This window comes from Alexandromys fortis, unplaced genomic scaffold (genome assembly GCF_014885135.2).
Source record: "Alexandromys fortis isolate MF-2015 unplaced genomic scaffold, M_Fortis_MF-2015_v1.1 scaffold_79, whole genome shotgun sequence".
Lineage (NCBI taxonomy): Eukaryota > Metazoa > Chordata > Mammalia > Rodentia > Cricetidae > Alexandromys > Alexandromys fortis.
In genome coordinates this window covers 5,104,326-5,117,927 of record NW_026067964.1, presented here as the reverse complement: position 1 = coordinate 5,117,927, position 13,602 = coordinate 5,104,326, and the positions used below count along the sequence as shown (strand labels likewise).

Here is a 13,602-nt window from a genome sequence, read left to right as displayed (position 1 = left end):
TGGTGTTTTGTTTTAGATTTTGACCCCCTGGTTATAAACCAGGATTCAATTTGCTGGAGTGGTATACAGAACTGAGGGAAACACATTTACCCACTTAGGGTCTGTCACAGGGTACCAAAGAAGAACTACAAAGGGCAAGGTGGGAGGAAGGGGCACAGAGCCTTTGTGCCCTCCCTAAGTGTGCACCCTGCAGGAATTGTCTACGTTCAGCTTTACTGCATCTCTCTAAATCCTATCCCGGTTTGTAAGGAGGCTTTCTTCTGTAGATATGGTTAATCCAACCATGTGTGACTGGTGACCAACATTATCTTCTGTCCCTCTCTCCCTGGGAGTTGAGAGGTGAGGCTGAAAGTGCCAGCTTCTCCTCCTGCCTCGATCCTGCTCATAAGCAGCTCTCATCCATAGCTGCCAGGGACTGACCGGACACAAGCGTGTCACAGGGACACAGAAAGATGGTGTCTTAGGAGACTCAGAGGATTTTAGGAGTTGTGTAAGGGAACAGGATGGAGGCCAGATATGGCTTTTCCAAGATTACATTAGCTCGTTTAGCTATGTTATGAGCATGCATACCCTTAAAGTTACATTGAGGGAAAGCCCGGTGAGCTCATTGAACTAGCCTTCATGTGTTGGTTGATGGTGATTATCCTAAGGGATATAATATATATAAATATAAGGGAAATGGTTGAATATACCATGTTACTACCACAGGAGAAACACTCAGAGCCTGTTTATATATAAAAAGTCTTTCATGGGGATCAGAAATTTATAACTCAGTTTCATGTGTAAGATAGAAAGGAAGTGTTTATGTCGAAGGTTTCAAGTATGTTTTATGGGAAATGACTTACATAAAGTTGAGAAAGTTTTGTTTTGATGTAACCCATGAGAGAAAATGATTTGCCTTATTTTATATTTTTTTCTGAAGGGATCAGTGCTTTGGTTGAAATCCCTAGGAACTGTGTTGTGGCAGCAGTTGGCAAAGAACTGAGTGAGTATATCATCTGTTTTCTTTACGTTGGTGCACACTTCCATGTCTGGACAGCTGCATGAATACATACATGGGCTCTGCTAGAAAGATAAAGGCAGGTTTATTTTGGAGATGTCTGTCTCTGCCCTAGCTCTGGCTTCTTGGGTTGTTGAAAATAATATAGGGTGAGCCATTTTCACAGTGTTAGGTCAGATTTCTTCTCGTCAATAGATTACACTGTTAACTGTCTCCTAATAGTCAATGTAACAATATATTACTTATTCTAAAATCATTTAGCGGTAGTGTTTTCACTCAGTTTATCCATGTCAAGAAGACTTCTCTTTGGTGTTAGCAGAGAGAATTTCTCACAGCCACAATTCAAATATGAAAGGCTATTAGAATTTAATAATCTTGCTAATTCTTTGACAGTTGGCAAAATATTGTCAGAATTACGGGAAGAAATGTGCCATGTTCTGTTTTCCCGCGAGGACTTTGAGGAAAAGAGAGACTTGGATAGTTGATTACCACCACCTGGGAAGGCTGTGGGACCTGTCCACCTTTTCTCTCAGGCATGCCCGTCTCTGCGCATGCACAGCTCTGGCTCCAGTGGCCTATGGGAACATAGAATACCGATGGCCATGTCTCCACAGGTCTCCTGTCTGCAGTAACTGGGCCTTCACAGTTGGAAGCTAGAACTCCTCGAATATCATAGATGTTTTATAAATGTTGATTGATTGATAGAACCACTTGATTTGATTTTAGGTTTTTTTNTTTTTTTTGGTTTTTCAAGACAGGATTTCTCTGTGGCTTTGAAGCCTGTCCTGGAACTAGCTCTTGTAGACCAGGCTGGTCTCAAACTCACAGAGATCCGCCTGCCTCTGCCTCCGAGCGCTGGGATTAAAGGCGTGCGCCATCGCCCGGCCTTGATTTTAGGTTTTATGTGTTAACTAACGTTAGAATTTGTAGTTTAAATAAGGAAGCTGGCCTCTAGCTCAGAGATCTGCCTGCCTCTGCCTCCCAAGTGCTGGGATTAAAGATGTGTGTCACCACTACCTAGATAAATAAAACTAATTTTTAAAGTCAGATAATAAACCAAGGAACATATTCAACATCTATAATCAAGAAATTAGAAGCTATATTTGCGGAGGGTTTATAATTTAATAGTATATGCCCCCAAATTGAAAAGTCCTTTTCTCTTACTTAACTGCTATTTTTATTTTTTGGCAGCTGCTAAAGCCTTTGCTAAGTTGAAGGCCAGGAATCTATAGCTTGTTTTGTAGCAGTGCGTGCTGGCCTAGACATACATGTGGAGAGCACTGATAGTGGAAATGATCCAGGGGCAGGGCCAGTCACTGGCCTGGGTGGGAATGGAGAGATACTCCTGATGTGTGATGAGGCCTTGTGGAAAGTGGAGGAAGTTAAAGGAAGCAAGGCAAAGGAACCCTGGAAGGACACCCTGGTTGAGGGTTTAAGGAGATCATTTAAGCAGCTCAATTTTTTTTTTTTTTTTTAAAGAAGTGGTGTAAGCTGGTATAAATAGGTTCTTTTGGAGTTGTTTTTTTTTTTTTCCAGCATGATGTATACATTGCATTTAATGCTTTTTGAGTAAAAAGGTATTTTATGTTCTTTGAACATTTAGTAAAATAACCATTCTTTAGTAATTTTTAGGTTAGTAGCACCTACAGAAGGCTTGCTGGAATGGGATATCGTTGAAGTTAAACGGCTCCTTGATCACCAGGATAGTATTCTGTCACTGGTTAACATCAATGGTAAGCTCTTTGTATACGTTTCTCTTATGTACGATTTCAGAGTTTTCATCTTGTTTTGTTCCAATATTTCAGAATTACCACTTAAATATAGATTAGTGGAGATTGTTGTTACCTCTTACTCTGAGCTTTGAGACAGTAGAGCCTGGCTCAGGTCTCAGTGTGGTCTAAGACTTAAGCACAGGCAGATAGAGTTGGGTGTGACTATCCTCAGGTACTGCTAGTGGCTGTGGATGCTCATCACAGGCTGTGAATCTGAACATAGAACATTCTAGCATTCTGCACGAGTGGCTCTGGCTCTGTCACTACCAGTGAGCATGACTTGAGGTGGCAGGAGAGGATCACGAACTCTGGCTCTTGGCAGTTAGTTCTGGCAGATAAGTGACGGCTGACATCATCAGAACTGAACTGGGAGATCTGTGTATCGGTCACATGGAGAGTTCTGGTGGAGACTGCGAGCAGGCTGTGTAGGACTGCTGGGAGCACGCCACAGCGGGAGGAGCTACAGCCCCCGAGCCCCTGGAGACCTGGGGTGTGACTGGCTCTTTCGGAGGAATAAGTTGTAGGAACATGAGATGGGGTGAAGTATGGAGAACACCAAACGCAGATCTGCTTTGTGTCTTTAGTGCTCTTTGGTCCTCTTCTCTGTAGCCAACATCCTATAGGAACCACTTGCATGTCATCCCAAGGACCAGATGGTCTGTGGTACTGGAAGTAACAGTGGTCGGAGGTTGTTTTCTCTAGCCATGAATGGTAGCTCCAAAGGCAAGTTCTTATCTGGGCAACTCTTTGAGTCTCCTTGGAAACACTGAACCATGACAAGGTACTGGAAATTCTACAAAAAGAAGGACTGGTTCTTGTCCGTTATGTTGGTTAGGTCTAGTTATCTGTCTTGTTTTAGTGGTGAAGTCCTGGCATCATTGAAACAACATGGTTACTTAAAGGAAGATAACACGTTATTACCAAGTAATTCTTAGTTAGCATCATGGTCCAGCCTTTGCTGTGCAATATACAGCTAGGATTATAACTTCCTGTAATTTTTATTTTATTTTACGTTTTGCTAAGGTGAGAACCCAATGCATTTTAATCAAGTGAGCTAGCTATACGTCAACCCGAGGCTTATACAAATTTAAAATTTGAGGAGTCCCTCACCCCCACTTCTCTACCCATGCTGATCTTGAACTTACAATCTTTCTGCTTCTACCTCTAAAGTTCTGCTGCTACATGGATTATCACATAGTCTTTGTCGGGATCTTATGGATAATGGAAAGCTAAAGAAAAATTATTAATGAGAGTTACAGACAATCCATAGTAATTTTGCTTTATAAACTGCAAAACTGAACTACAAATAATAAATACAGCAAAAGCATTTTTTAGGAATGACACATGTTTAGGTAGTCTGGTGATGTTTGAAAGGTTTGCTATTGGCTGGATCTTGTACGCGGAAGTGCTGCAGATTCTGGCGATCTTGTATGATTTGCTCTGTGGTTCCCCGCTTCACTCGGCCCTGCTTCTTTCCCACTCACTCACTTAATGCCAGTGGCCAGTTACTCGGTTCATGCATCACAACAGAGGTACATTCAGAAAGAAAGGAAAGAAAGAAAGAAAACTATTTCTTGACAGGCAATGGTAGCACATACCTTTAATCCAGCACTAGAGAGGCAGAGGCAGGCAGCTTTCTGAGTTTGAGGCCAGTCTGGTCTACAGAGTAAATTCTAGTACACAGAGAAACCTTGTCTTGAAAAACCAAAAATAAATAAAGAATATGTAATTATACTATTTCCCCATTCCCATTCCTCCCTCCAAACCTTCCCATATATCCTTCTTCTCTTTTAAATTCATGACCTCGTTTTCTTATTAAGTGTTGTTATGTGTGCGTGCACGTGTGTGTGTGCGCGTGTGCATAACTGACCTGCTAATGTTCTAATGCCTGTATAATGTTACTTGTGTATATGTTTTCAGGGATGACCATTTGGTATTTTTTAAAGCTTGGAAAGAAAGCTGAGCGGGTCAGAGGGCTTGCATGAGGACAGATCTCCAGAACTCTTAGAAAAAGCTGGGTGTGCCTATAACTGCATCAAGGACAAGGGTGAAGGTGCAGAAAGGAGAATCATTGGGACTTGTTGGCTACCATTCTAGCTAATGTCAGTGAGTACCAGGCTCAGTGAGAGACCCGGTCTCAAGGGAGTAAGGTGGAGAGCTATTCTGGGTGTCCACATGCTCCTCTCACCTCCACATGCATGTACAGAGGCCCACATATCTGCAAACACACATACAACATAGAAACATGTAACACACACTCATGCACATGCACACACTCATGCACACGCATACACACACTTTCTAAAAAAGAAGTGTGTTTTTTGGTGAGGTCATCCCAGGGCAGTCTTGGAATGATCTACTTGAACTCCCGAAACTATGTTTGATGTGTGCCAAAACTTACTGAAGGGGTCTGTAAGCCTGGGGTTTCCTAAATATAAGCCGATGTTCCTACTCTCTTCTGGCAAAGGGCTCTATGTATTCATTTCATTCCTTTGCTTGTCCATGCTGCTAGTGTGTATGGCGCTCACAAAGCATTTGCGCTTGTGAGGAATGGATAGAGGGGGGCTGGGAGAGAGTTTCCTAAGTGGATTTTGATACTACAGGATGAAAGACATCCACTGTTAGCATCAGTGAGGGTGTCTGGTGTGAAACCTTCTGAGTGAACTGTCTGGAACTATACATAATCACACAGGGAGAATTCTATGCTAAAGTGAATGCCAGTCCTTTGCTTTTAGTGAAAAGATCCACGAGATCATTGATACTGTGTTCCTGTTGTGTAAAAGAACCACAGAGGGGCAACTGCGTGGTCTCAAAGTTTTAACTCTGTGTCGATTACAGACCCAGGCCTGGGGTCAAGGAGTGTCTTTTTCATCCTTAACTTTGATTTTTTTTTGGAGTTGAGTGAAATCAGAGGAGGCCGTGGAAAGATTGGTACTGCTAACGTACTCCAAACTGCCGCAGCGTTAAAGCTGGAAAGTTGTTTTCCTCCAGAGATCGTAGCTAAACTTATTTCCTCCCACAACGAATCCTGTAGTGATTGAGTAGCTGCAGACATTGCTAAGCTACCTATTATGACTCCGAGACCAAGATAAAAATAATATCTGGGATGGCTGGTGACTTTTATTTCTAAGAGATTGTTCATCTGGCTGTGGCGGATTTCTGTCCTGCAGGTTTATTTGACAGATGGAATAATAAAGTTATAATTACCCACCTGTGTGTTCCTAAGTTGTAAATCACTGCACATTTAAATACTGCTAATGTAGAGTAATACCCATACTCAAGATAACGTTATTTTTTTTAGAAATGGCTAGGTATTTACAATTTAATTTGTTTTCTATAATAATCCTCAGTTAACACATGAGGAATCCAAGGCAGAGAAAGGTTAATGATTTCCTTGAGACTACCTGGCTAGTAGCAGGCAGAGCCGGAACTGTTGCTTAAGCCCTGTGCTCAGGGCAGTGTTCTGTTCTGACTTACCCTAAATATGTAAGGCAGTAATAAATTACACTTGAGAGAGAATCTTTAGTCTAGCAGCTGCACAGTATCTATCAACTGTCTGGTGTACAAATTGTCTAGGTCCTTAATTTAACTCTATTTGAGGGTTTTAAAGCTTATTGTTTTACAAGTTATATTCAGAATAAAAATATGATAATAACAAGAAACATGGAATTAAATTAAGAATGGAATTAAAATGAAAATTGTGCCCTCATTCAGTATTAAACACTAGTTCGCATATTTCTGTGTATTTCCCGATTACATGTAGATGTATGCATTTGTATGTACATGGTTTACTGTTTTATAAGAGTATGGTGTGAACATAGTTCCAGTCAGTATAAATGTACTTTTACAGCTAATTCTCAGTAGCTAATATTTTATTTTATGGTTGTCATTTTTACTTTAGTCCACAGTTGGATATTTAGGTTGACCTCAGATTCTTAGGATTCTGTCTTGCAGCTTTGAACATATATTATTTGCCTTTCCCTCAGGATCAATTCCTTCAGGCGGAACTGGTGGGTCAGTGTGTTTGTCATTTTACAGCTTGACTCCTCTTAGTAAATAGATCACTTAAAATTTCTTTGATTATTAAAGTAGTTAGAGATGTTATCACATGTTTATTTTCCATCTGTTTTCTTTTATTCTTAGTACTTCCTAGGGTTGCCATATGTATTGAGTGTAATGAACTGTTTTGAGTTGCTAATTCTCCCCATTTTTAAATCATATGTGTATTGGTTTTGTTTTTTAATTTTTATTTATTTATTTTTTGCCAAGCAGATATTTCCTTGTATGTCTTCCCCTGCCCTGCTTCTCTTAGTGTTCTTTAGCCACTCTGTAGTTCTAGAACTACTTATTTGATTGACAGTTTTTTTTGGCATATCATTTAAGGGAAGATTCTTTTATTTTAATACCTGTGAAAGTTGACCAAGCATTATAGGTGGCATTTTTATTGGCACAAACTGTAATATTTATCTTCAGTCAGTGAACTATACCTTTGACTTCTTACTGTCGTATTCACCTTCCTCTTTAGTTTGTCTAGGTACAGTTAGGAAGCCCGTTCACTTTTATTCTTAGCCTAGAGAACCTGATGAGTAATGGTGCGCTGGGGAACTTTTCTAGATACAAGTTTCGTCACCGGTTCCCATGTTGGAGAGCTGATCATCTGGGATGCCCTGGACTGGACCGTGCAGGCCTGTGAGCGTAGCTTCTGGAACCCGTCTCCACAGCCAGATGCCCAGCAAGAAATAAAACTCTGCCAAAAGCAAAATGACATCTCTATTAATCATTTCACATGTGATGAAGAGGTAAAAAGTATAAATTATAATTGTTACAAATAAAACCAGCACCTGATATTTAAATCCTAATATGTTAGACATGATTGTGGGCAGCGGGGAGGCTCAAAGGCAGTTCAGTGGGCAAAGGCACTTGCCACCAAGCCCAGCAACCTGGTTTCAGACAACAGGATCCACAGGATGGAAAACACCAAGACATGAATGCACTTGAGCGCGCGCGCGCACACACACACACACACACACACACACACACACTCACTCAAAGTAATGAAAAGGTTACTACCAATGGTTTCAGGTTCTAAAATGGCCTATAGTTTCATAAAGAATGGACCACTTGTGTTAAGAAGAGATTTTAGTCCTTGTTCCTAATCTTGCAGGCAGAGAAGTTATTGGAACACGAGTTTACATACCTAATTTGATCTGCATTAAGCTGTCCCGTCGTGTTTGAGGTTCCTATTTGATTTGTTTGCAGGTCTGATGTATGTCCTAGAGAGGGAAAAGTTAAACCTGTGAGAAACGTTTCCCTTGTAGGTGGCCGGTGTCCTGGTCAGGATCCCTGGGCGAGAACAGCTGCTGTCTGTCTCTGGCCAGGCAGTAGAGTTTGTGAAGCTCGCGCTGTAAAGCCAGCGCTGGCACTGCTGACTCTTGCCTCTGATCCAAAGGTCTTCTCTCTAAGCTCAGTGCCTCAGGAAATGTGTTGAAGGGGAGTTACTTATTTCAGTGTTCATAGCCTTTGAGAAAGGGAGCGAAGGAAACCTTTCTTATTTCATTTTGTGCTTTTTTATCCTAATTTCTATACTTGTTAGCATTTTATTATTTTTGTTGAAAAAACAGAAATAGTACTTTTTCTTTGTACTATTTTGTGTGCCACTTTTGTGTGTATGTGTGTGAGTGTGTGCGTGTGCACGCGTGTTGCTGCGTGGGTGTTTGCATGCGGTGCTATAGCCAATGCCAGGAGTATGAGTATGGAGGCTGGAGGTCAGTGCCAAGTTTTTTCCTCCATCACTTTTCACATTATTTAATTCTTAAAAACTTAAAAAATATATATTTCTTTGTATGTTTACATGAGTATGCGTGTACGTGTATGCAGTTGTGCTGCGGCTCCCGTGTGACTGTCAAGATAATTTGCAGGAGTTGGTTCTCTCCTTCCGTCACACCTGGATCCCAGGGATGGAACTCAGGATATCAGGCTTGGTGGCAGGCGCCTTCCCTCTGAGCCATTTACCAGCCTTTCAGTCTCGTACATTTTTAACTTGCCAGTCTGGAGAGTAACATCCATGCTTTCCCCTCATCCTCAGCAGATGCTGTAAGGTAGAGGTGACGGGAACGTTAGCAAAAACGCTTTCTGAAGACTCAAGTGTCTTAGCAGAAAGGCATTTCTGATGCTAGGTTTAGAACTTTTCCTTTAATCCTTCAGATGACCTTCAGCTAGTACCACTGCCGCATCTACTTCTTGGGTTGTTTATAGGCTTAAGATGTGCAGTGCGAGTCCTTTTGACTCCATTTCCAGACAAAAGCAACTGAGCAAATCCCCAAGGGTACCGTGTTCTCCGGAAGCCCAGGCTACATGCACCTCGGTACCTTCTGCTGCAGGGCCCTGGTAGCAGCCCCCACGCCTGTAGCTCAGATCTCCAGAGAGCACCAAGGCAGAGCTGAGCTGCCCTGTGCAGAGCCTTCCTCTGCTTGCTAGGTGTGCTAAGCCTTCCTTGGTGACTTTGACATTGGGGGCGGCAGAGGGCAGGACTGTCATTTCTGTCTGAAGACCAGGAAGGTAACAGTGGCTTCCCAGTGTCACAGAGGGGCAGGAAATCTACTATAGTAAAGACTAGTTTTATGCCAATTTCTGAAGTTTCTCCACTCCCCCCCCCCAGAACATATTTGTTGCCGTTGGAAGGGGGCTGTATGTGTATAACCTACAACTGAAGCGTGTGATTGCCTGCCAGAAAACTGCGCATGACTCCACCATCCTCCACATCGACAGACTTCCCAACAGGTACATTCCCATCTCTCTGCGAAGACGAGACAGTCACGGCTCCGAGGCCCCTAGCGTGATGTCTGCAGTGGCCACATAACCTAGCTCCACGGCTTGACCTTGGTTTTCTTTTGGAAATAGAGAATGTTCCATGACTGACTGTAACTGAAGAGTCTGCAGCAATACATGACAGACAGAAATTTACAAGAGCAAGGTTAAATGAATTAGACTGTTGTTTCTTAAAAGAAAATTTTAAATTGTTAATAAGGTTAAAAAACCTGGATCACTTATAATGTACTATTTTTATATATTCCATAAACTAATTTTTTAATGGTGTTGTATGTTTATGGCTAAAATCGGATGTAGCCCTTGCTGTCTGAGGCTATAAATGAGGGTTGATTTGGCAGTTAAGATTCCACTGATGAAGTCAGAGTAGCATTTTCCACGCAGCATCCTTCTGATGAGAGGAACCCTGGGAAGAGATGTAAAAAGAGGCGGGAAGGAGGAGACTGCTTAGGATATTGAGACTGCTTAGGTTATTGTGTAGTTCGCGTCATTTTTCTGAATAGTCTTTTAAAAAAAATGGAGATGATATTAGACGTCACTTGAGCCAACGTCACAATTGCAATGGTCTTGTCCACAGCTGACTGTAGTCAGTTGAGGGCTCCAGCGATTTCAGCAGCTAGCACTCGGCCTTCCAAGTACTCTTTCTGGCTTTTTCTATCTGGCTTTTTGTTCTGACAGGCAGTTAATCTCATGCTCAGAAGATGGCAGTGTACGCATTTGGGAGGTCCGAGAGAAACAGCAGCCGGCAGCTGAACCTGTCCCAACAGGTGCGTGCCCTCCCCCCCAGAGCATGCTCTTCCTGCTCCTCCCCTCCTTTCTTTCTCCTCCCCTTCTTCCTTCCGTTCTCATCTCATCCAGCAGGGAAATGAGAGGTGATGATGAGGAGCCGCAGCAGCCGCATAGAATGTGCCCCGTGTAGGCCTCAGACACTGGCAGCTTGGAATTAGGAGTTGGCATCTGAATTTCACTTCAGTGTAAAATTATCTCTTTATTTCAATTGAAGTCAATTGCAATTTTATTATTTTGAGAGAAAACTAAATTTTACATAATTCAAATGACCAGGTAGCCTACTGAAGTAATTACACACCTATAATATTGTCTATATTTCTGACTGACACAAAATTTGTACGATTGATAGAAAAGCATTATTAACACTGAATGTGATCTACAGAAAAAAAAAAAAAAACTTGCCGTTCCTTGTTAATGTCATAATCTCCCGAGCTCTTTTAGGGGTTTGATTTGAAAAATGAGTCTGGATATTTGAATGAATTTAACTGTTAATTCTTAATATGTCAAATACTGATGTTCTTAATTTGTCTTTTTCAGTTTACTTGAAGTTCTGGGATTCTCTCTCTCTCTCTCTCACACACACACAGAGACAGAGAGACAGAGACACAGACACACACACACAGATAGAGAGAGAGAGAGAGAGAGAGAGAGAGAGAGAGAGAGAGAGAGAAATATTTCCCTCTGTTTTGTTGATACGTCTTCTCCCTGATTTTCGAGGATTACATAAAACCTTCAAGGCTGCTCACTTCTCTTACATTCCAATGTCTGTCTGGTTTTTTGGGGGATGAGTAGGGGCTGTAGAAAAGATGTGGAGCTAGGCAAGGTAAGAAAACTACAACATAATATATCCACAGGTCCTGGCTAGTGCCTAGTGCTCTCAGCTTAGCCCTTGACACACGCAAGTATGAGACACGATTGTATTGAAATTTTCTGCCTTTCAGTAAGGAAAAAGCACAGGAGCTTTTGAAATGACTGAAATGATTGTATTTTTGTAGGGTTTTTTAATATGTGGGGCTTTGGAAGAGTGAACAAACAAGCCAGCCAGCCTGTTAAAAAGCAGCAAGAAAACGGCACTACGTGTTCCCTGGAGCTCATCGGAGACTTGATCGGCCACTCATCCTCTGTGGAGGTACCACTTTTAGTAGGCGTGCAGTCCAGGCAGCTCCTGCTTTTGCAGCACGGTTCTTTTCTCATGCAGTTGCTGTAATTAAGACTCACACATTCTCAGCTGTAGGCTTTGGCAAGATAAGAATCAGAATAAGATAGTGATAGTACAAGTGGTTAGGGTCGTCCTTCTTAGAGATAGGATTTGAGGAAGTAAACAATGTATTGGTTTAAGAAGGAGCTTACTTGTTGTTTAAGGAACTCAGGACCTCGAGGGGTGCACCCACACACTGAGAGAATGGAATGGGGATGTTCTATTGGGAACTCACCAAGGCCAGCTGGCCTGGGTCTGAAAAAGCCTGGGATAAAACTGGACTCGCTGAACATAGCGGACAATGAGAACTACTGAGAACTCAAGAACAATGGCAATGGGTTTTTGATCCTACTACACGTACTGGCTTTGTGGGAGTCTAGGCAGTTTGGATGCTCACCTTACTAGACCTGGATGGAGGTGGGTGGTCCTTGGACTTCCCACAGGGCAGGGACCCTGATTGATCTTTGGGCAGATGAGGGAGGGGGAGGGAAATGGGAGGCAGTGGCGGGGAAGAGACAGAAATCTTCAATAAATAAATAAATAAATTTAAAAAAACAAAAGGAGCTTAGCCTCCACTGTATAGGAGGTGAAGCTAGCTGATCAATCTTGGGCAATGTTGGTGACGTGCAGAACGTTGTGGCTGTGTGTGTAGGATAAGAGCCTGAACAGAATCTAATTCCAGGGATCATAACCAAGTTTAGGATTGGAGCACTGTTTCCAGCTGCCGTTGATTAACCGTAGTGATCGACCCTGTGACTGCATCACTTTGCATTATGAGGTTCAGGAACTATGCGGAGGAGTCTCCCTCGTGGAACTGCAGACACATTGATAATTGACAGTAAGCTCCATTGGTGTAAGAATAGCAGTGAGGGGACCCTAAGGGATGCATTTCCTGAATTGGCCAGTGAGGAACAAATTACTTTTAATTTGGGTAGGCATCTATACTTACTTAGAAGCAGCAGCCACAGAGACCATTGACCATTTCCTGAAGTTTAAAAAGAGGTTTAAAATGCAACCTTTGTCCTCATGGATCTGATACTTCAGTAGAGAGGAAGGAAAAAGACCCAGTGAGCTGCTAATCAAGATTACTTCGGCTGACCCTGGTAAAAAGCAGCTAGGGAGTTAAAAGGAACACTTCTTGGTGTATTCTATAGAATTTTCTAGAGACAGAGGATTTGAGATGAGCCTCAGTGTAGCATGAGGGGCCTGCTCGTTGGGATTTTTATCCCGGCTAGTACCCCAACCCCACAGCTGGCAAGCCCCAAGAAAATCACACAGAGATCTCCGTAAGTGATAAAACTGATTGACCCATTAGATCAGTCTTCTTATTAGCTCTTGTAGCTTATATTAACCCAGTATTCTTATCTGTGCTAGCCACAGGGCTCAGTACCTTTCTCAGCCGGGCAGGTCACGTGTTTCCTCTTCGGTGGTCTGGGCTGGACTGGGGAATGCGCTTCCTCCTTCCCAGAATTCTCCTGTTCTCATTGCCCTGCCTCTACTTCCTGTCTGGTTGACCCGCCTATACTTCCTGCCTGGCCAATCAGTGTTTTATTAAAATACATGCTTGACAGAATACAGATAATTCTCCCGCAACACCTCAGAGGCTAGGTTGGACTAAAAGGTACACAGCCAAGGCCCTGTGCCACCTCTCTTGTTGGGTGCTGTACCTTGCTCATCTTCGCTGTCCTTTAAGAAGTAGCTCAGGGCTTTGTTTTGGCTTCGTTTTGGCTCGGGTGGCTGTGGTGCAGGTTACAGATGGTGAGCATCCATGTGGTAGACCACAGGCAGAGACAGTGTGTTGGCTGTGGCAGATTGGTTGGGTGGAATAATTGGGTTTCCACCAACACCAATCAAAGAAAAGCCGAAAGAAGTAAGGCCAAGGAGTTTGGGCTTTATTTTTAAAATATTGGGGACTCATTGAACATACTAAGAATGTTTTATGGGTGTTTGCCTGCAGTGCCCAAGAAGGCAAGAAGAGGGTGTTGGGATCCCCAGGGACTGAATTACAGCTGGTTGTG

The 13,602-nt window shown here is 42.6% G+C and overlaps 1 protein-coding gene across 3 annotated transcripts in view; it reads left to right on the top strand.

The window, feature by feature from the left end:
* Positions 1-13,602, top strand: part of Wdr41 (WD repeat domain 41) — a 40,587-nt gene that overhangs the window by 24,701 nt on the left and 2,284 nt on the right. For all 3 annotated transcript variants that reach the window (XM_050153872.1, XM_050153871.1, XM_050153873.1), the window contains 6 exons: positions 923-985; positions 2,623-2,733; positions 7,387-7,571; positions 9,431-9,552; positions 10,276-10,364; positions 11,382-11,515. In XM_050153872.1, coding sequence (XP_050009829.1) covers positions 923-985; positions 2,623-2,733; positions 7,387-7,571; positions 9,431-9,552; positions 10,276-10,364; positions 11,382-11,515 — 704 coding nt within the window. The remainder of the gene's footprint in view (positions 1-922; positions 986-2,622; positions 2,734-7,386; positions 7,572-9,430; positions 9,553-10,275; positions 10,365-11,381; positions 11,516-13,602) is intronic.